Here is a 23,121-nt window from a genome sequence, read left to right on the forward strand (position 1 = left end):
TTCAAAAAACAGCAATCTTAAGATTTACTTGTTTAAACGAAAGCAGCTGTTTAAGAGAAAATTTAATTTTACTGTTTTAAATTTTTTCGCATTTTAATGTTCAATATACTCCATATAAAATCTGTTTGTGATCTTCCAATGGGTCAGAGCTCACTCTGGGAATCTGTAATAACTTGCAAACTTAAAGAAAGTTAGAATAAAAGTATTCAACTCGATATCGTTAAAAGAAGTAATTAATAACAATTATACATAATCAGTACTTTTCTTTTATTTTATTTTGTATTCACTTATAAGATTAGCAGACTAACATTCATTACTTATATATGATGCTCTTTTGTAGCGTCTTATAACTATTTGTCGAGAAAAAAAATGAAAAGAAAAAGTAGGATTGGAATTCGTTTAAAATTCTCCTTTAAATATTGTTAAAATCTCCAAACATTCAAACATTCATGAATACAGTCTTTAAATTTTTATAGAATCTCTAGTTTATAAAGATTTTATAAGTAGTTAAATTTAGAATACTTAAAAAATTATTAAAATATTAACTTTTTGTTTCTCTGAATTACTCAAAGAATCGTGTTCCTATCATTTACCCAATATTTTCGGTGGAATACTCTTTGATAAAAATGGTTTTAATTTTTTAACATTTAATTACAAAAGAGCAAGTTCTACGTGTAAGCTATATACAGTTTTAGGGGTCCAAAAGATTTGTAGATCATATTTTCAAGAACCTCACAGAATATATTTACAAGAACCTCAACAGTAATTCCAATCAAATAAAAGTGAAATTTTTTTGCGCCATATGACCTGTACAGTAATTAATTAACTGAATTAGTGAATTTTCTACTTTTTAGACATGTTTAATTTTTTTAAAATTCTATCATTCGTATCTATTTGCGATATATAACACTGTGACATTCATCGATAAACATTTTTTTTCTACAAATTTGTTCTGTAAAAGGAACAATTATTATTATGTATCTTGTAATCTATTAAAATTATTTGAATAATTAGTCGACATAAAACGTTTATTTTACAATTTGAATAACTAATTTGTTTACTCAATTCATATTGAAAAAGAACACAATTTTATATAGTCTTTAGTTAATACCACTGTTTAATAGTAATTTCATTAATATAATAGACAGAAATTTGGCGAAAACTCTAATCTGCAATTTATCATTAATATACAGAAAATTATGTCTATTTACAGTTACAACGATTTAAATTTTATGGGGCCGATTACATCATTTATCAAAAAAAGATTTTAAATTATTAAAAGTTCAATTTAATGAACCTAGTTAAGCGTTATATTCAAGTAATTGCAATCGCCACTCATGTAATATTTAATGCTAGATCAGTTTCGTTAGATCCGTAAAAATGTAATATCTCGTGATGATTATCATTATCGAATAAATATAAGTACGATAATGTTTGTTATTTAAGAAGAGTAAGTTTCTGTTTTATTTTGATAGAACAAAATAATGCGATCGATCAAGCATTTTTAAACAATACGATTTTAGGATTCGTATTTTATGCTAAAATTATGTAAAATAGTGCATTGAAAAATTTGTAGGGCCCCTTTTGATAACTACCAGCTTAATTACAAGTCGGGTTATTCGTATTGTTCATAATATTGCCTAACCTATCAATATTATTTGGTACTACCAATGGATGTACCATTTTAAATACTATCTCATCGCAAATTCTTAAAACGAGCAGATGAACAAAACAAGCAGAGGACAAAAGAAAAGAACGGAGAACTCTCACTTTCACTCTTTCACTCTTGAGGCATATTTTCAAACAAATTTTGGGAATGAATTTGTTATTTCAAGAGAACATTTTTTTAGTTTTGGAAGACATTTTGTAACAATTTTTATTTAGGAAACCTCAGGCAGTAATTTTTCTTTCAATATTCTGACAAGTTTTATCATACATTTTATCATATTATAAAAATTATTACTTTCTTTTCAGTTGAACATGCCAGTGATGGACAGATTATATGCCCACTAAGCGTGTTCTTGAGGACAAGATAAATATAAATTTACAAACTTTCAAATTTGAAAATTTTCAAAATTAAACATTCTGAAATCTACAAATTTAGTTTCTAAATTTTCATATTAAGAAATTCAGGAATTTATAAATCCATAAGTTCTCAAATTTGTAAACTTTTAAATAATGGGAGCTCTTTTCATATTACCAATTCCAAGAATCGTTTCCTACAACCTCGTCTAGAGCAATATAACGAAAATCTACAGCACTTATTCATACAAATGGACCGTCTATAGGCGCATTTGCCCACCTCTAAATAAGACTATATGGTAATGTACAAAATATTAAGAGGAATAGTTTCAATATTCACATTTCTTTAATTATTTCAGGTGAGCCTAGTTTTTTACCTGGTTAAATGAGATTCATAATTACGTGATGTTTTTTTAAATTATGAAACAGACGAATAATTTCTGTCAAACAATATCGCGGTTATGATTTCAAACATAACTATAAAAATAAAATATTTTTCTGTTACAGCTATGCAATTAATTAATATTAATTTTACTATTTTCAACAATACATTTTATAGCTAAAAAGCAGAAGCGTACAGATGGCTTTGAATCTCAAACTTCGGATTGGTTCAACAAAAATCGAATGTACACGGTTTCCAAGCTCAACAGTTAACCATTAACCAGTTGTGACCGTATATATACCCTCTGTGAGACGAACCGTAAATCCTGGCAATATTATCTACCGCCTAAATCGCATGCTTTTAAATACAGCGTAAAACCACCATTTACACCCACGTTACATTACGGAATGGTCCCGATCTCAATGGATGGTCAAGTATATCCGATTTTTGACGAGTTAATCCGAAGTCAAACTAAATGCATATACCGAAGGATGTACACTTCTAAGGAAACGAAAAAATAAAATTCTTTCATTTTATTAGTTCATTTAGTTATTCAGAAGAGTGTATCTGCACTTAGCAAAAATGATTTATCATTAGAAATTTGTGCTAAAATGTACTATAACGTATTATTTGTTTACCATGCAGAAAAATACAATCTGGAAGATATGACTTTTACCTCAAGAGTCATAAGGTGAAAAAGGGAGTATTAGTTGCACGTACACGCACATTCATTCATCTTAGGCACATTTACATACTCGATATAAAAGCACATCACAATGATCGAATCGACGATCTCGAAGAGTCTTTCATTTAAAGCAATCCTTCGATCGACATACATATACAGACGATAAATTGTCGAAGGTGCGAAGAGCCAAAAGTATGATTATTCAAATGGATCAAATCATTGATCGTGTTTATTAAGCAACATAAATTAAACAGACGGGAATTAAATCCATAGGTGATAATAAAATATAATAAATAATTTTAAGTAAAACATAACTCATAGACATTTCAACCTACCGGAATTAACGTTCGAATAATAAAAAAAATACGATTATTTTTAATTCATTAAAAATAATTGATCGATTTGAATAATCAAAACTTTAATATAGATAAACGGGCTCCCTTAAGTGGCCGTTCTTCGATTTTAGAGAACGGGAAAAATTCTGACAAATCGTTCATGTGGCATAGCGCTTAGTCCAAAGCCGTGCTATGCGATCATGTTCCTCTCTGTTCTGTAGATACTGAGTTGCTATACTTCCTACTAAAGGATCCGCTGAAATATAATAATTAATTTATTATATCTTATATCCTATATGTTTGTATAATTAAAATTATATCCTATATGGTTGTATAATTAAAAATTTGTACTGTACAGCTTTATGTGAAACATTAGATTTATAAGTCTAGTTACTATTTTTTTAATTTATGTAATTTTATGATCAATAATAAGTGTCCACAAATATTTTAAGTTCAATTTATAAAACAATTGATTCTAGCTACTTTTCGAATTTTTAGAGACAAGATAATGAAAAATAAAATGTATTTATATAATCTGATCTTTCTTCTTAATAAAAACATAAAGAACGCTAATATGATTAATAATTTCAATTAGCGCTTATTTATACAGCATTATAAACCTATTTTCAGAATACAGTGCGCAATCTAAGTTACTCGTATTAAATACTAAATTATGGATTGATACAAGAGCATACTTTTTATTATATTATTAACAAATACCGATTTGCATGTTATAAAATAAGCAGAAATACGATTCAATTAATTTTTATCAATTTTAATATTCAAATAGATAATCTTCAATGTATATAACAATGTTTTGATTTTGTTATTACTATTATTACTTTAAGATATAAATGACTGAAAATTCAGTAATCACTAGCAACCAATATTAAATTGAAAATTGATTGACTCATTCTTTCCTCTGACGAAGTTAGTTTGTATTAAAAATATTAATGATATGTTTATGTATTCATTTGCTTCATTAAGCTTGATATTGCTATATCATAAGTTCAACTTGATAATACTTTTCAAAATTTTTTTTCAAAATCAGTTATTTGATATGATATAATTTAATTAATAATTATATTTGAGAAAGAAACTGAATGTTATAACGTTCAAGGTTCCTAAATTAATATAACTATGATCTAAACTTTACCTGGATTACAGTCTGTTAGGAGAGAACAGATGGACAATAAAACCTTGGAAATGGTAAGCGCAGGAGACCAATTGTCCTTTAATATATCTAGACAGATTACACCTTGACTATTTATATTGCAATGATAGATACGCGTTCGGAATGTGACCTAAAAGTATTAAAAAGATTATATTAACAATCAATTTTTTATAAATCATTTTACACTTTGTAGTTTTCTAAACAAGTCCATAAAGATCCTTTTTTTGTTTGTATGGTGTATCCACATAAGTAGATCAAAATAATAATACAAAAATATAATGATTGGCTATAAATCATTAACTGTGTAATTATTGTTTTTCTGTTTCTGCATAATTATTTGTATTGCATCGGCTATACAATTATTGTATTTTTTAAATATCCTAAAAATAAATTCTTTTTAAAGGAGCAAAATTATACAAATAGTATATTTTTGTCATCTTATGTTTTATATTACTGTTTAATCAACCAAAATTAGAAGATAATATTAATATTCCATGCAATACAAATAGTAAAAAAATTATTGCATACACAAAGTATACTGTGGCCACAATGATTGGAAATTTTATACTATATCTTTTTTTCACTTCAAACTGTAAAGTATGACTAAATAATTGGAATGACCAATGCATAATTAACATACCTTTGGAGGTTTAAAAGGATATTCTGGAGAAAAGTGTATATCCAAGAAGAATACTCCTCCCTCATAAACTGAACCAGGAGGCCCAAGTATTGTTGATACCCATTCGTATAAATTATCACCTTTAGGTCCAGCACTATAATAAAATGATATAAATTATTTCCAAGTTATTACAATGAAAAACAATGACAACTTACAGAGCTTATACAAAAATAAGTGTTATTAATCTTAACATTAAAATAAGGAGAAAAAACCAAACCTGCAGTTTGGCGGTGGGTCTAATGTGATTTCCGCCAATTCTTTTTGTATCCTGCGACAAGAAGATTAGTTTTAGACTGATCACGTGTCTCCATGGCTGAATTTAATTTTGGAGGATGGATGTGCTACCTTTTGGCAGATGTTCCTAAAGCTTTTGACATCTTTGGATTTGGCTTTGCTTCTTTGCTCTCTGGCTTATTGTCTGCCAGTGATGAACCACGCCCCCGGCCAGTTCCACTGGAACCTGCGCCTGATGACATGGCTCTGAAATAAATTAATTTTATTATTAAGTGAAAACATTATGATCTACTACAAATGATATATAAATAATTATATAAAATTGTAAATTATAATCTAAACATTAAAACAAACCTCGTGTCCTTAGTTATGGACCCTGAGAACCTCTTGGAACAAGGTACACGAGTAAAAAAACACTCTTACTAGTAGCGATAGTGTACCCACACTAAGAATCAAGGAACGAGTAATTCTATAACCTAAAATTTGATTAAAAATACAGTTTTAATAAACATTAAATGATAGTCTCTGATGCAGCAACACAAATCTAATATCTTCTTTGCTAATGCAAATTAATAAACTGTTTTTAATAATGTTAATTTTAGAAATAATTAAATGCATTTTTAAAATTACAAAAAAAATATAAATCTTCAAACCACTGCATTTGAAAACTTCAGTATCATTACCAAAATAAGGTTACATACTTTATTATCTTTATTGAAAAGAATAATGGAAATTAAATTATCAATGTTAATTTACAAATATAACATCACTTTATTTAAAATTAAACTGAAAGATTATATAAATACACATCTGAACACTGTCTAAACAAAAAATAACAAGAATAACCAAGCAAATGTAGTAAACACTATATCAACTTACTAAACATTTTGTTGATTCAAACTGTAGTCAATAAAACTTTAAATAGAACAAATTAATTAAACCCTATAATCCCGGAAGTACTAATAGAACATTAAAGTACGTACTTCAAATAAAAATCTAAGAAATAGTTGTCAAAAAGTTGAATCTATAAAAATATATCGACCTATACGAAAGAATAAGTTGAAATATATTAATCCATACTCGTTACTAATCAACCCATCTATAAGATTCATGAAACGAATTACTGTTATCGAATAGAAGGATTTGGTAATTGACCAACGAATGATCGAACCGTAATTATCTGAGAATTTTGTTTTAAAAAGAGGATCACAGAACCATTCATGATTCAGAGGAAGAGGTGTGTTACCTCGTTGGTAGAAGGGTAGTCTCTTGATCGTTCGAAGATCAAATTTAGGACCAAAAACCGAGCTTATGTAAATCCCGAATAACGCGGGCGAATCCGTTGTTGCACGTACTGCTGGAAGCGAGTGTGCTCCTCAGGTGCTGATGTGCAGGCTAGCGGGCTTCATCGTCGCTCTCATGTCCCGAAGTCACGATCGCGGCGTCCCTTTTCCCTCGGCGAGCGCCGAAACGTGCGCATCTCTGCGTCGCCGGATGTTGACTCTATCGCCGCTGCGGCGAACGTCGGTAGTCAACGCTCCTAGATGGATGCACTATCGGTACGATTGTTTAGGAAAATGCAATACCAATCGTTCTTAAAAAAACTTCCCAGACTACTTTTTCTTTTTCTATACTGTCCGTCACAAGAGAATACACTTACCGGAAGACCAGTTTTCGTTCGTTCTGAGCAGGTCCGCTTTGATTGGATCTAACATTGTTCGTAACTAAGAGCAACGCGCATGCGCATTAGAGATTTTCGTGATGTTTGCAAATATACTCAGTGATCTATTTTAAAAATTTTGTATCATACAGACTTTTTAATTTTTTACCGTTATTTGAAGCTTAATTATTACATAACATAAACACGTGCTTAAAAAAATTAGGAAAAGAGAACTAAAAAAAAATACTGAGATTTTTTAGTCTTAAATTTACAAAATTTAAAAATTAACAAATGTCAAAATTTAAAAATTCCGAAGTTCCTAAGTGGCAGTTGGGAAAATAAAATTCTTTGCGGTTTGTACTTTAATTTAAATGGCATATAAGGAAACCGAGGTCCTGTAAGTGTTTGGACCTTTGCTACTTCATTACAGGGTATACTATAGATATCCTTAGCTAATACATAAGTAGAGCTTACAGTTTGGTTGTTGTACTTTATAATATAATAGACTATCAATTTTAGCCATAATACAAATTATATAAAATGTAACTTTCTTCTGTTCTTTATGTATTTTCGTTCACTGTATATATAACCATGAAATGAAAATCAGACGATAGATTGGCCCCACATTGATAATAAAAAGACCACTGAACTCAACTGAGATGCGCAGGAGAATCACGTTCTCTCGTTGCAGGAAGCGTACTTACATGGTGTTAGGTTATGTCGAACTTAACCTTTATTGTTTTAACTAATAATATATTTCACATTCATTATTGCAAATCATGCACAAATTCACTTATATAAATCATACATAAATATAATTTCTTTACTTCTCATTAAAGTGAAATATTTAAAAGTGTTTATGCATGAAATAATTTTTCCAAAAGTAAAATTATAATTTCAAAAAATACAATCAATATTATTATTTTATTATCAGTTTCATAATTTCCAAAGAATATTGTGTTACGATTCATATATGTCATTCAAATTTTACTTATAATTATGATTCTTTGTATAAATTGAAATAGAGAACAGTCGAAAAATTCGAATTTCGAACAAAAAAAGATCGATATATCGAAACACAAGTGAATTTTGAAATTGACATTTACTTTTTAAATTATTTTTCTTTATATTTTAATATCAAATTTTGTAAGATAGCTAATGTACACAATTCGACAGCAGATGTAATTTTCTATCTATAATGTTTTGCTTAGCTTTTAATTTTTAAAAGAAAAAGTAAATAAGGCACTGAACGCAAAACCGAGGACAGTCTAAGTTGCATGAACGTCAAACGTTCCACAATTAACTTTTGATTACAATCGTGCAGTTGTAGTTATTGAATACATTTCTTTATCTAATAAATACTTCCTATAACTTTTATAAGTGCGTATAATATAATCTTTATTTTAATTTTTAAAAGGATGTTTAAAAACATATTTACAATAATTCTTCTAGTGTACGTTTGTATCACTCGTAAGTACTTATCTGTGTAATTTTTAAAAATAACTTTTATTTGAATCAAATTAACAGTTAACAGTAATTTTAATTCTTTCATCATTTTCTTAAACAACATTATTGAAGTAACTGTTAAAAAATTTATTTTCAAATAATAGTCTCAATTTTTCCGTTTTTTTTTCTTTTTTTTTTTAACAGATTTCTTAAAATTGCAATTTTTATATTTTTAAGTCATTATGAAATTTATGTTATACTTGTCGTCAATTTTTGATCTTGTAATTTTGGAATTGAATTTTATGTCAATTGTTATTTGTGACGAAACATGAATCGACAAGTTATTCTAGAGATATGAGAGGTTAAAGAAATCAAAGTTCATCGCCGCGTTAGCGTATACCTTCTTTTTATTTCGATTCAATAACTTGAATTTTCGTAGCCTGTTTTGCTTGTCGCTGCAACAAATTTGAAGTCGAACTTCCAAAATTTAAAATGGCGATTTCGAAATTCGTACTATTAAAACAAACTCCTCTTAACAATAATATAACATTTTGCAAATTGTTTTAAACGGAATTTTGCAAATATTGTTTCAATCGTGCAATCAAAAATATAAAGTTGATTTATTTAATTAAAAATACCGGAGATAGTATTTTATACAATCGATTTATTTTAAAATTAACTTAGTACTTTTTTATGCTTCAGATGGAGATTGCAATTGTCCTAAAATTATTAAGCGGAATCAATGGAGTACTACAGACTCAAAGAGTGTGAATTATTTAGTTATTCCCCTTCCTTATGTCATAATTCACCATACAGTTACCCCGGAATGTAGTACAAAAGCTCAGTGCACTTCTAGAGTCGAAAGTATTCGTTCTTATCACATGGATGTCCTTGGATGGCATGACATCGGATACTCTTAAGTATTTTTTTTATAAATATAGTATATTACATATTTTGGGAAAAAACAATTACACAAAATATTCTACAGGTATTCGTACAAATTTTAACGACGTTATCTAGATCTGAGGATAAACTTAAAACATCAAAATGTCTATTGTATACATATAGGGATGTTTACAGTGTCGTAATCAGAAGATGCTGGGCCCCGTGTTTAAATGTTTCGAATTTTATGAAAATTAAATACAGCAGACTCTCGTTATAGTATCACTAACAAGATTAAAGCATGACATCGTCAGGCATTATATAATCACGTATTATATTGCAATACATCGCAACTCGTTAAATCATCATGCGTTGAGCAATCACATGTTGCATCATCACGCGCTATATCGCCATTATATCTCCATTCAATACTTTAATGCAATATAAAGAAAGTCTGCGTAAAAGTACATATGAACTTAACAGTATATAATCAAAATCTATTAAAATGAATTTGTTGTTTTATTTTAAAATTATAACTGAAATAATGTATAAAACTAGCACTGAAATTTTTATTCTGGTTGTGTGAAAAATTTTATATGTCAGATTCGAGTTTGTGTTGAATTAATTACATAAATTAGTCTTACTTAGTTATATAAAGTTATATAAATTTTTTTGTCACACTTGAATTGCGCATTCAAATTATTTTCACTGCTATTAGGAATACAAGGAAATAATTGGTGGAAACTTCTACGTTTATGATCAAATATTGAAAGTAAATTTATGATCATCATTTCATAGCACTGAAAATAATTCGAATATCTGACCTTGTATGTAAAAACTTTTATTTTCACAATAATATCGACTTTTCCTTCAAACTTGCAAACATTAACTAATTACGATTACTAAAACATAATTACTGAATTATAAATACTAACGCAAATGATTAATCTGTTATTCTTGTACGATTAATAGATTTGTAATCGGTGGTGACGGAAATATTTATGAAGGTACGGGCTGGAATCGCGAAGGAGCTCATACGTACGGATATAATAAAAAATCCGTCGGAATCGCTTTCATAGGAAATTATCAAGGTATTTGGTGTTATATCGAAAACTACTTTCAATTTTAATGAATTTATTTTTTTGTAACCAGTCTTTAATTACTATAAAAATTTTTCTTTTAGATAAACAGGCAAGTCAGAAAATGTTGAACGCGGCACATCAATTAATCGCTTGCGGAAAATCACAAGGAGTGCTTCGAGATGATGTTCGCGTACTCGGAGGCAGACAAGTTGTAAGTCTGGAAAGTCCAGGCCGCGAACTTTATGAACAGATTCAAAATTGGCCGGAGTGGGTTGCTGGCCCTTAACTAATGTGTAATTTTTAATTATATGCATATCTTGTAATGATAATTATAAATACTTAAATAGTTATATTCTTACTATATTAAATATAAAAAATGGATTTCTGTATTCATTGAAAAGGAAAAATCTTACACACTTAGGTTTTATACGATTTAATATTATTATAACATTGATAGAAAATTTCGCTGTTTGATAATTTAGTATCTTGAAATTTTGATATTTTTCAATTTATCCATTTTTAAAGTATTATACCAAATTTCTACATTCTTTAATTCCCATATTAGTATCTTTTTTAATTTCCAAGTTTTTATGTTTCTATATTTACAAATTTTCTACTTTTCAAATTTCTAAACTTCTTAATCTGTAACTTCCAAATTGGATGTTGAATCAACTATTCTATTATTAAAGTTAGATATTTAATGTTGAAAGATAATAATGGGAAACGTGTGTTAATAACAATTTCTGCAGTCAGCTTTAACTTGTAATTAATTGAAATTTTATTCTGGTAAAGAAAACTTTATATAGTTTGTTGATAATAATAATTAGTTTGTTTATATTATACCTCGTGCTCCTCAAATATGCTAGTATAATTAGAATAAAATTTTATGAAGTGAATACGTAGTTGCGGATAGTGCGTAAACTGAAATAAAATAATGAGATGGAAATACGTAATAAACGATACATTTTATATATGTATACTACACGTAGGTGTACGTCACAATAAACTTCGATAAGGAAAAAAATCCAACCTTGAATCTGTTTTCGTTGATTTTCACTTGAGACTTCTTTTGCGTGCATCTTAAATCTGCAAGGTGATTTATTTCCATTTCGAACAAATTTAAGTAATATGAGCAATGTGATTCATTCGATTTAAATTGAGTATGCATTATAAAATTGAATTGAACGAAAAGAGAATACTTTATTTGATACTTGCCAATTTATTCAAGTAAGTCTTCATATTTTAAATTCGAATTCTACCTTCATTTGAATAATTCAAATATAAAAGTAGAATAATTCAAATATAGATTCTACTAATACAAGAAGATTTTAACGATATTGAAATATAGTTAAAATTACTTTTTGATTATTAAATTTCATATTTACTGTTTACAGTTAAAATATATAAATAATAAAACAAATATTCAATAAAATTGTTGTTTAGTAATTATTTATAAGCAAATGGCGGTTTTACTTTCCCATGTCATCATTTTTCCTAGAAAAATCAGTCATTATTATCCCACAATATTCAAATTAAAGTATCTCCTAAAGTAACAGTTTGTAAACATAATAGTTGAATAAAGAATGACAAACTAAATTGACTAACTTAATTAAAAATATGTAATTCCATTTAAAAAAATACATTGAACCTTCACATACGTAATACACGCGCATTAAAAAATTAAACACATTAAATTATTTCTCTTGTAACTTGTTCATTTTTTTTCTAAAATGCTACGAAAATATTTTAAGCTTAAGTCTTCAACGACTGATTAATGATTTTTGAGTAAAAATAACTAGAATCCGATTTCTCCGTAAAAGAACCTCATATAAGAGAAACATATTTTAAAAGAAGTTTTCTTAAAGATAGGAAAATGTTTCTACGTAAAAATAATAATAAAGAAAATAAAATAAAAGACAAAAATAATAAAAAATTGTGACGTAACGTAACTCCATGTAACATATTTAAATATTTTCTTTTTTCTGAAATCTCTACACAGTCTAGGGTGAGTCGGACCCAACACCTTCTCGGCTCTAATAAAACATTCTTTTTTTTAGATAAGAAGTTATTTTCTGCAAATTGATTAAAAAAAATCAATTCCGGCACCAAAATTATACTATCATAAATATTTATTATTTAGAACTTGTCGTTTTAAATGTTTTGTTTACTCGTTCAGTTTTATATAATTCAACATTCGTCATGACTAGCATTTGGAATACAGGATATATTTTATGCAAAATCGGATTGATCATCCTTTTTTCTGAATGTGCTCATCTAGACAAAAAAAGAACACAGATATATTTATCCCTTTCTTCAAAAAAGGAAAAACGAACTGTGCCTGAAGAGTACTGGAATGTAACCTGCCTACCTTGAAAAGTGATGCGTATGCGCTTAATATATTGACCCTAACTTTCTTTGTGACGAATTTGAAAAAAAAAACTATTTTGACTCATTCGTGCGCTTGAGTGCATCCTTTGTCAACATTGTCTCAATTGAACGTTTTTGTTATCTAACGCTTGAAATACCTATAGCTTAAAATGTAATATGCATGCTATTGTATAAGTTCTTAATATATAAGTAAAATTTATATACATTAAAGGAGTTTTTTTAAATAATATGTACTTATTGTAATTTCATTTTAAGTAGAATAACTACCTGTACTTTTTATTTTGACAAAGTCAAATTTGAGTACACAATATTTTTATCAAGAGAAAGTCACTTTTCTGTTCCTCTAATAAAAAATAAATCCACATCAGTAAATGGCATCAGTCCAAATATATTTTATTTTTAATAAAAATATACATATACTTTGAAGGTAATTTTTTGCAAAATACATTAAGAACTAGTTCAGTCAAATGATGAGTTAATTCATTACAATCAATTAAAAGATTAATTAATCAAATTCTAATAAGATTATGTGTACATACTTACGCTATTTACTTCACATTCAAAAATGAACTCGAAAATTCGTTTATTCTGAGATGCGGATATTTCAATGATTAAAAGGATTATATTAGAGACAACTATATCCGGAGCTTTCAATTTTGTTTTAAAATTCTTTCGTCGTATATTTAATAATTCTTCGATTTCCCTGCCGCAGAATTTAAATGACTTTCAAGTGCGGTGAACAGAGTGTACTTACAATGCTACGAGCAGAATTGCAGCGGTAGTGAATTCTTGAAATTGGCAATATATAAAGAGAAATAGTGGCTGACAGCCTGTGTGAAGGTAAACTCGCATAACACCAAGGTGAATAGTCGCGATGTAACGAAAATCGGTGAATGAGTTTTGGCAATATGCAAATTCATGAATTTTGAAAGTTGGAGATCTGTAAATTGTAAATGTCTAAATTTATAAGCTTGTAAACTCGAAAATTTCGAAATTTAAATATTTTGAGATTTTTTAAGATGTAAGTTTCAAAACTTTTGGATTTGCAAATTTGTGAAATTGAAAAATTATAAAATTAAAAGTTAGGAAATTGAAAAATTTAAAAAGTTGATTAGTAAAAATTTTTGAACATTTGTAGATTGGTGGATTACTAGATTCGTAGATTCGAAGATTCGTAGATTCGTAGATTCGTAGATTCGTAGATTCGTAGAACGTAGATTCGTAGATTCGTAGATTCGTAGATTCGTAGATTCGTAGATTCGTAGATTCGTAGATTCGTAGATTCGTAGATTGATGGATTGCTAGATTTGTAGATTTGTAGATTGGTAGATTGGTGGATTGCTAGATTTGTAGTTTGGTAAATAGCTGGATTTGTAGATTTGTAGATTGGTGGATTGCTAGATTTGTAGATTGGTAGATCTTTACATTTTTGTAAACTCATGAAAATTGAAAACCCCAAAAATTCAAACAAATATGAATTCAATAATGCGGATATTATTAAATACATTTAACTTAATAATTTCACTGCGAAATAAGATTATTTGTACTTATATAAATTCATATTTCACAATCTATTTCAAATTACCATTAAATTTTAAAACTCACTTAAATACAAAATGAGAAACATTTTTAATATTTGCAATAAATAATTTAAATTCAATGCTCGAAATTTAATTGTAAAATAGTTTGTTATTGCGTATAATGTAATCGTAATAAATCAGTTATTGAATCACGAATAGTTTTACGTGTATCAAAACGCCTACAGAATATGTTCCAAATGAAAATAAATTTGCAAATATTGCGAATGGTTTATGTGAAAATTATGTGATAAAGTATTTCAAATTTTTTCATTATTTTTTTTCGTATTTATTCCACCGGATCTTCCCGGACTGCTTTATGCTTGAAGATACATATATAAAGCCGGTCCTGATCGACGCATCTCAGTTGCCAATATGCTGCGAACAGTGCACTTGGTGAGTAAATTTGTGATATGCAGTGATCGAAATTGCTATTCAAATCCTCCAATATGTCTTTTGCACGAATAACATGGGTGATTTTTTAAAATAATCAATCATTTGATTGTTAACGAAACGTAAGGGAGATCTTTCAATTCTACGTTGCTGCATACAAATAAATTGAGACATTGGTAACTTCAGCAATGTGAACTTTTATCCTAAATCGAATTGTTTAAGCAAATTCGTTATAAAATTATTTTAAATAGAATTGGGATGTGAAAAACTTATTTAATATTAAACTTGATTATTATTAGATAATTTCTGAAGTAAGTTACATTTTTATAAAAATATTTTATCCTTATTATATTTGAAACGATAATCGGTAAAGAAAGATTGCACCAAATTAATATTATCGTTATTATAAACGTTTAAGATAAAACTCTTTTCTTAAACGAAACTGGAATTATTTTGAAAATTGTTTTAGTTGTCGAAACATTGTGCAGAAAGACACTTTCTTATAAATAAATTAAATTTGCTCAAATTTGAAATTTTTCAAGTTTTGTAAATTTGGGGCATTTGTAATTTTATAATTTGAAAAATTTCAAAATTAGGAGTTTGAAAATCGAATGTGAGAATTTGGAGATTTAATATTTAAAATTTTGGAATTTTTGAATTTGGGAATTTGAAAATTTATCAATTTGAAGATTTAAACATTTGCAGATTTGAAAGTTTAAAAATTTTAGAATTTGGGGATTTTTAAATTTGGCAATTCGAAGATTTAAAAATTTAAAGACTTGAAAATTTAAAAATACGGTAATTAAAAGATTGAAAAATTTCGAAATTTTAGAAATTGAGGATTTTCAAATTTGGTAATTCAAAGATTTCGAAATTTGGTTATTCAAAAATTTAGAGAATTAAAAATTAAAAAATTTCTAAATATGAAAAATTGACGATGTAACGAAAATGTGCTATAGAAATTTGTATATACTGTATTCGTCTAATTAATTGGAAATGTGACCTAGTACTCACAAATTCATCAATAAATGTTTAATTTGACCATCATTACATTTGGCACTATTTTGTGACAGATAGCCCTTATACCAATGGCCACATCTGATTTTAATTTTAAGAAAAGAAGAACATAAAGTTTGACATCTTCTGTTAAACACTTTTACAACATATTTTTTTCCTATATAAATAGAAAACGACTTTTTCTTATGTATAGCTCCTTCTTCTACTGGTGGTAGTCTTGGTGGCTGCCTCAGAAGGTCCTTCAGAACCTGTTAATGCTGAGATTGATCCAGCTTTGAATGGTGCTAATGACTTAGAAGCTGATGCATCCTACTGGGGGTAAGTTGAAGTAATCAAAATAAACTATTATATAGCTGTACTAAGAATACTAAAAATAAATTTATATTATTATAGAATTATAGAATCACATTTTATATTATAGAAATATCACATTTTAAAAGATTCGTACTTCTGTTTATGGAAAAAGGTATTTTCTACATAGTACGACCGAATAATTAAGTATTTTAATTGTAAAACTCATAAAGTATTAAAAAATAATTAAGTCCAGTTAGGACAGATTAAATCAGATTATGTCATAAATTTAAAACATATATTTGTTGGATTAGAATATTTATTGTAACTAGACACTCAATTAAAATACTCCAAATAGAAATCCTAGTTATGTCAATGCCCCTAACACAACTAACTAATTCATTATTTGATATTTTAAGGTATTCCAGACCATGGCGTTATGGCTGGGGTGGATACAGAGGAGGAGGCTGGGGAGGATGGGGTGGATATAGAAGTGGTTGGGGAGGTGGTTGGGGCTGGAGAGGAAGAGGATGGTGGTAAAAGATAAAATCAGCTGCACATTCAGTAATAAATGATCTAAACATTGAACTAAGAAAATTGTATTACAACTTTTGTAATTTCATTGTCTTCGATAATGATGTATTTTATCATTTAATTACTCATTATTTTTAAATAAAACCTATTTACAAACTATACAATATTTTGTGTAATATTGCAAGTAGGATTAAAATTAATTCAATAAATATCTTCATATACCATTTGTACTTGTGTTTAATGTTACATTTAAACATATATTCTGATTACAAACCGTTATGAAATGGAATAATATATAATCAAAATATATTAAATGAGAAAAGTTAAAATTAAATATTGCATTGCAGAAACTGATATACAATTGGAATATCTAATTTTCCTAATTAGAATTTCCAAATGATAATGTATAAATAAAAGTGGCGTTACATCATTCTTTCATATAATTAACATTATTATTACTACTGCTGCTTTTATCATAACATAAATGTATAATCCCAAATTTTTACATAATCATGTAAATCATTACATTAAAAACTGTATATATTTATTGCACCTTGCATTATTATATTATTTCACATAACATTATTGAATTCATATTCCTGTTTCTAGTTTTTGTAGAATATATTTCAAAGTTCGTTAATCGTATTATTTAAAATAATGTATTTATGTGTGTATATCTCCATAACAAAAAATAACATTAAATACATAATCTTCACCTTCTTTTCATATTTATTTTTATACAGTAAGTCTTACAATGCTTAGGAGATTAAATGACATATTTACTACTAACAGTCATTTAGTAATAACTATTTTAAATATAAATATTAATTATGTGTAGATATTCGTTGTGCTTTTCTAGTGAATTAAAAAAAAAAAAGCATTAGTATAAAAATAAAATATCTAGCAAACTTTCATCTTTATTTACAATAATACTTTTATTAAGGCATTATTACTTATAATAAATAATTGCATTTATCTTATTATAAATATAATAGTATTAATTACCAGTTTATTAAAGTAAGATCACTGATTACTCATTTATTTTAAATACACCTATATGTATATACCTACATTCTTATATACAATTTACTCTTTACAGTTAACAGGAAACTATTTTAAAATAAATGTTATAACATATTATATATAATGTATTTTTTATTATTTTATTTCTTTTAAATAAATCTAGAAATGTTATTGTTGTAACTAACTTCTTTATTACATGTTGTGTAACATGTGTTTTATTATTCATTGTTATAACCATGGCAAAGTATAGCATAGCATTATGCAGCACATATATTTCTACACCTTTATACTTTATACATTTCTATAATTTCAATTTTTTTTAATTACTATCAATTATTTAACCATGAACTATTTAAAATTTGTATTATGTAATGAAAGACACAACCTAATTCGTTATAAATTTTGTTTGAAAATACACAATATTTGCATTATTTCACTTATTGTGTCAAGAAGATATAATATAAATCCCAAAGATAATTATAAGAAACTAAAGTAATTTACATCAATAAAGAAAAATAATACCTTTATGCGTACATACCATAAAAGTAAAATGAAAATATTAACATATTGTCTGCCATTTAGGCTTTTAGTCTGTTAGATTAAATTACACATAACATAAGCATTGATCAAAATTTTTGTGTCTTTTTATTTTATTTAATTGTATTTTTGCTACACTCAATTTAGCCGACTCCTATAACAGCTAACATGTTAAATAAGCTATTTGTATTTAAAAACCTACGTCAACAATTAAATTAAAAAGCACATTCCGTTTTAAAGAAAAGTAAAGTGATATTTTGTAGCTTTATAAATACAAGTTATAACATACCCAACATCACTTAAACATATTTAAATTGCTTTTTTTACATATTTCAAAATATTTAAATAACATGTTTTCTTCTTCCAAATTATGTAGAGTACTCTGTTTCTTGTATTGTATTATAGAAGAAGAAATAATTGTATTAATAAAACATATTACTTACTGAGTGATTCTGAATTTAATATTGCCATAAATTTAAATGGTTAAATACAGCTTATTACAACTATAGATTAACAATAATAATGCAACAAAACTGCAGTAAAAAATTGAGCAAAATTTATTATTTCTTGAATTGAACAATTACGTACTTTATACAAAGTTTTGTATAATGTAATAAATATGTACGAAACTATTTTTTGCATATAAAAAAACCAAGTACTAATTAAGGAATGGAACAAAATATTTATGGCTTCAAATTTAATTTAACTACTTCCTGACGTATGACAGAAATGAGTTCCTGATTTATTAAAAATATAAATCTCAAACCTGCAATCTGAAAAAAGTTAAAACATTAATTTTTTATTTCATTTATACACAATAAATTCAAACACTTCATAAAAAAAAAACTAAATACCTCAATCACACTATTATTGTTAAGCTTCATTTTATTTCCTGCAAGAATAGGTCTACTGTCTACAAAAATTGGTCTCTTTCCTTCCGAAGATAAAAAGAAATCTCCATTATTTCTTAATCGTATAGTTCCTTGTCTTCGTGAAACTTTACATGCTGGTCCTTCCAATGTCAAATCTACATCTACACTATGATCTTTTGTTGAACGGCCTACAGTAATCTAAACAAAAGCAATCAGAACTCATGAAAAAACTTTATTTTGTTTTTTTTATATATCATTAAAAGTTATTAAAAGTAAAAATATTTATTACTCAAAATTAAAATTAAGTAATTGTGTAGAAATTACCTCTCGCGATCGCATTAAATATCTTACAAGCCTTCCTCTAAGTATTGCTAAAGTTTGATTATCAAAATCTGGTGGATTTACTCCTGTTACACTATCAACCAGAACTTGCCACCTACTTAATTCATTTTCTAATACTTTTATTTCTCTTTTATTTCTCCTGTCAGCTGCAATAAGTTCTGCATCTACCAATTCATCTTTTTGTTCAATTAATTCTGTATCATTAATCATCTCTTCTGCATCAGAAAAATTAAGAACATGTTCACCTCTTGGTAAACTTTGTACAGTTTGATCAGGAAGTAGATGATACTGTTTCATTAACTGCCAATGTGCTAATAAAGCTTTTGCAGTTCTTGCAGAATAAAATGTATGGGCATTTGCCTCAAGTAGTTCTTGAAATACTTCTAAAGTTGGTTGAGAAGTCTAAGGAAAAGAATGTAAAATTTCCGTATATTTAAATGCATCAACAAAATGCAATGAACAAAAGTTAAAGATTATTAGATATTTGTTAGTTAGTAAATTAATAGTCATTAAATCTAAATTGTCTAAATAAATAATTAATTACCGATTTTATTGTACCAAGGAGATCTTCTTCTGCTTTACTATATAAAGTTCTGGCTTGTACACTAGCAATTAATTCTGGATGTAAGTTACGCATAGCCTGTACTGCTACTCTTGAAACTGCACTATCATATAGCAAGGCATACCACCTTTGTTGTATTTCTTGTAATGTAAAGCGACACGAGAATTTTGTACCTCTGTGAACCTATTTAAAACCAGTTACTTTCAGTGTATTATAATAATACAATATTTGTAATTTAAAAAGTTCTTAAACTAAAGAAATGTTCGTTATATGATTTTTATGTTAATACTGTAAAAGTTATCTGAATCATTATATTAAATATTTTTCATAAAATTCAGACCAATACCATTCTTAAATCATTTGTCTGCTGTACACCAGTGATTAACGCTAAATCATCTGTTGGTTTCCATCTTCCTAAATCCTTTGTAGCATTGACTGAATGTGAATGGTTTTTACTCTTTTTATTTTTCCGTCCAGGAGCATTTGAACCCCCTGGTCTACTTGTACGTCGATTACATCTATCCGATTGAGAGATATTTGCAGAAACTTGAATAGGGCTTGGGACATTTTGCTGAGGAACAGCAGATTCCATTGGAGTAGTAGAAATTGAAACAGTTCTAGATCTAGAGTTGGATTTTGTACTCGCAGCAGGAGGTTGTAAGTTAAATGTTGTTTCAACAAGTTCATCATCAAATTTTCTGCGTTTTATTGTACGTGAAGAGCTATAATTTTAATAACAGTAGTTAAATACTTTTATTAAATTACATTTTATTAGTTCAACCACTTTTCATTGTGTTAATTTTAATTATTAGCTACCTTTATGTATACATTTTTTTAAATAACATACAATTATTAGAAAAAATATATACAGTAAACTTTTTAAACGATCCTTAAAATTAAAAAAGAAACAAAAAAAATTCTGTATAAAAAGGAACATACAAAACAATCAATTTACAGATGAAGGTACTAATATTATTTTAAAGTCAAATTTGTTGTTTTGAATACAACTTTATATTGTTTGCATGTTAATATTCTGTGTAAAATGATGATTATAATATTGTTATTTTTATTATAAATAAGCATTAAGCTTTAATGCAATGCATATAATTATTTACAAAATATTTTTAAGTTATAATTGTACAAAAAATGATAAAATGATTAATAAAATAATAATATTTATATACTCAGAAGTTTGAGATAAAATATTTCTTTTATAGCATATTCTTTGACACATTTACTTCATTTCTTTAAGGAAAAGAAATTGGACTTTTTTTTTAATCAAACCATAAAATTTTCATAATTTTATCTAATATTATATATGTATTTGTAAATATACTACAAAAATGTACTATCCAATGTCACAAATACATGATGTTTGATAACATTTTAAATTTTTAAAACAAAATTGGAATACGTAAAATGAAATATTTTGCAAATTCTTTTTAATTCTAACTTCATATAAAGTATACAAATTTCAATCAGATTAATATGAATAAACATTGCAACATTAATATATTAAATACATCAAAAAGTTCTGTCCATACATGTTAAAAATATATCAAATACCTACTAAGATAATACCCAATATGAACATTTATATACTTTACGATACATTAATTAACTTTCAACTATTTGCTTGAACAAAGCTCGTTTATCTGAAATGAATTTGTACTTCTCCCACTTGCAAATCATTGGCAACTCGCAACTCTCAATTTTTACAGCTTCTGCACTAAATGATATCAAGTTTATCCTATAATCAGTTTTCCTTTTGTTAAAACTTACAATCATACAAATGGATCTTGCTAACCAATATATTTACGCTATTGTCATTTGTAATAGATTAATTAATTGATAATAAAATTACTAATTAATATAGCACAAACCCATAATAAACACATTGCACTAGTTATTGTTTATGATTAGCTTATGTGATATCTACGAGTGAAAAACCTCAATGATTATTAAATGGACAGAACTTTCCAGCAAAACTAATAAAATTTTTGCAACAATTTCTTCTCCTATATATATTATGAAAATATCATAGGGTCTTTTAGTGAATATGAATATATCTCATGTTTTTGTATACAATTGAAAAGTTAAATTTTTTTCTACATACAACGATGCACGCCATAAATGTATAATAATCAAATGTGTATATTTATACAAGCTGACACAAAATTAATAAGCACCTTCTACGTTTTGTAGACAATGGATCCAAATTTGTAGATTCAATAGGTATGTTTAAAAATCCATCAGTACCCTGAGAAAATCCATGATTTACATTCGAAGGAGTTGGAATATCCATAATTTTATAGGTTAGCTTAATATAAACAAGCAATTAGTATCATATGAATGATTTATGTCATTGCACAATTGATAACACGGTATTGACCAGAATTCAATAAATGTGAACTCTTCATTAATTTCATCGATACTTATTTAAATAATTAAAACGTTTAACACTTGACACATAATAAACATTTCACCATCGCATCAAAGCAACTTTACTATTTAAACGCAATATGGTTGCCAACATTCTTAAAAAAAAAACTAACTTTAACGTATAGTGCATTTTTCGCAATTCGTAGTTTTTCAATTTGAAAATACTAAAATTGAATTGGATAAAAGTACAAATTATAAAACTATTTATTACAAATTTCTAAAAATATAAATTCTGTTCAAATTATTATCATTTTATATTTTAGAAAATTACTTATACATAAATGAAAATTGTTACTTTTATATAAATATGAATTAAATTCTTTATTCAAAGTAAATATTTTTACCTTTAAACTAGTAAAAATAGGCTATAAATAATTTCCTATGTATCACTACAATATAAAAACACTACCAAATATTTTGATGTGTCTATCATTCTTTACTTTAACAAGAATTTTTAATCAAATGTTAAATTCAAACACAACTATAAACATAGTTAAAAATAATAATACGATACTATATATATTATTATATTTAACACTTTGATATATTTAATATAGATTGA

General features: G+C 26.9%; 3 protein-coding genes and 1 long non-coding RNA gene across 8 annotated transcripts; 2 read left to right on the plus strand and 2 right to left on the minus strand.

The window, feature by feature from the left end:
- Nucleotides 1-250: 250 nt before the first annotated feature.
- Nucleotides 251-7,056, minus strand: Ubc2 (ubiquitin conjugating enzyme 2). Of its 3 annotated transcripts, none has more exons than XM_012288120.2 (7): nucleotides 6,867-7,056; nucleotides 5,866-5,987; nucleotides 5,623-5,757; nucleotides 5,495-5,545; nucleotides 5,239-5,371; nucleotides 4,581-4,728; nucleotides 251-3,680 (listed from the first exon to the last, which is right to left on the minus strand). In XM_012288120.2, the coding sequence occupies exons 3-7, from the start codon at nucleotides 5,751-5,753 to the stop codon at nucleotides 3,583-3,585; spliced, it is 561 nt and encodes a 186-aa protein (XP_012143510.1). In that variant the 5' UTR covers nucleotides 5,754-5,757; nucleotides 5,866-5,987; nucleotides 6,867-7,056; the 3' UTR covers nucleotides 251-3,582. The 3 variants fall into 3 exon arrangements, with proteins under 3 accessions (XP_012143510.1, XP_076390496.1, XP_012143509.1); XM_076534381.1 differs by having other exon boundaries at nucleotides 6,758-7,056; XM_012288119.2 differs by lacking the exon at nucleotides 6,867-7,056 and adding an exon at nucleotides 6,391-6,413.
- A 1,165-nt stretch (nucleotides 7,057-8,221) lies between these two features.
- PGRP-S3 (peptidoglycan recognition protein S3) lies at nucleotides 8,222-11,617 on the plus strand. Of its 2 annotated transcripts, none has more exons than XM_012288112.2 (4): nucleotides 8,222-8,641; nucleotides 9,320-9,533; nucleotides 10,472-10,590; nucleotides 10,683-11,617. In XM_012288112.2, the coding sequence occupies exons 1-4, from the start codon at nucleotides 8,590-8,592 to the stop codon at nucleotides 10,865-10,867; spliced, it is 570 nt and encodes a 189-aa protein (XP_012143502.2). In that variant the 5' UTR covers nucleotides 8,222-8,589; the 3' UTR covers nucleotides 10,868-11,617. The 2 variants fall into 2 exon arrangements, with proteins under 2 accessions (XP_012143502.2, XP_012143504.2); XM_012288114.2 differs by lacking the exon at nucleotides 8,222-8,641 and adding an exon at nucleotides 8,957-8,978.
- Nucleotides 11,618-14,875: 3,258 nt separating this feature from the next.
- Nucleotides 14,876-17,005, plus strand: LOC143263915 (uncharacterized). Its single transcript, XR_013039007.1, has 3 exons — nucleotides 14,876-14,942; nucleotides 16,150-16,274; nucleotides 16,667-17,005. It is a non-coding gene; the product is annotated as an uncharacterized LOC143263915 (long non-coding RNA).
- A 1,870-nt stretch (nucleotides 17,006-18,875) lies between these two features.
- On the minus strand, nucleotides 18,876-22,682 carry Rcd5 (microspherule protein Rcd5). 2 transcript variants are annotated; one of them, XM_003704439.3, is made up of 6 exons: nucleotides 22,307-22,682; nucleotides 20,464-20,839; nucleotides 20,100-20,300; nucleotides 19,538-19,957; nucleotides 19,196-19,411; nucleotides 18,876-19,114 (listed from the first exon to the last, which is right to left on the minus strand). In XM_003704439.3, exons 1-6 carry the CDS (start codon nucleotides 22,420-22,422, stop codon nucleotides 19,025-19,027), a joined length of 1,419 nt encoding a protein of 472 aa, XP_003704487.1. In that variant the 5' UTR covers nucleotides 22,423-22,682; the 3' UTR covers nucleotides 18,876-19,024. The 2 variants fall into 2 exon arrangements, with proteins under 2 accessions (XP_003704487.1, XP_076390488.1); XM_076534373.1 differs by having other exon boundaries at nucleotides 22,377-22,676.
- Nucleotides 22,683-23,121: the final 439 nt, after the last annotated feature.

This window comes from Megachile rotundata, chromosome 8 (assembly GCF_050947335.1).
Source record: "Megachile rotundata isolate GNS110a chromosome 8, iyMegRotu1, whole genome shotgun sequence".
Taxonomy (NCBI): Eukaryota; Metazoa; Arthropoda; class Insecta; order Hymenoptera; family Megachilidae; genus Megachile; species Megachile rotundata.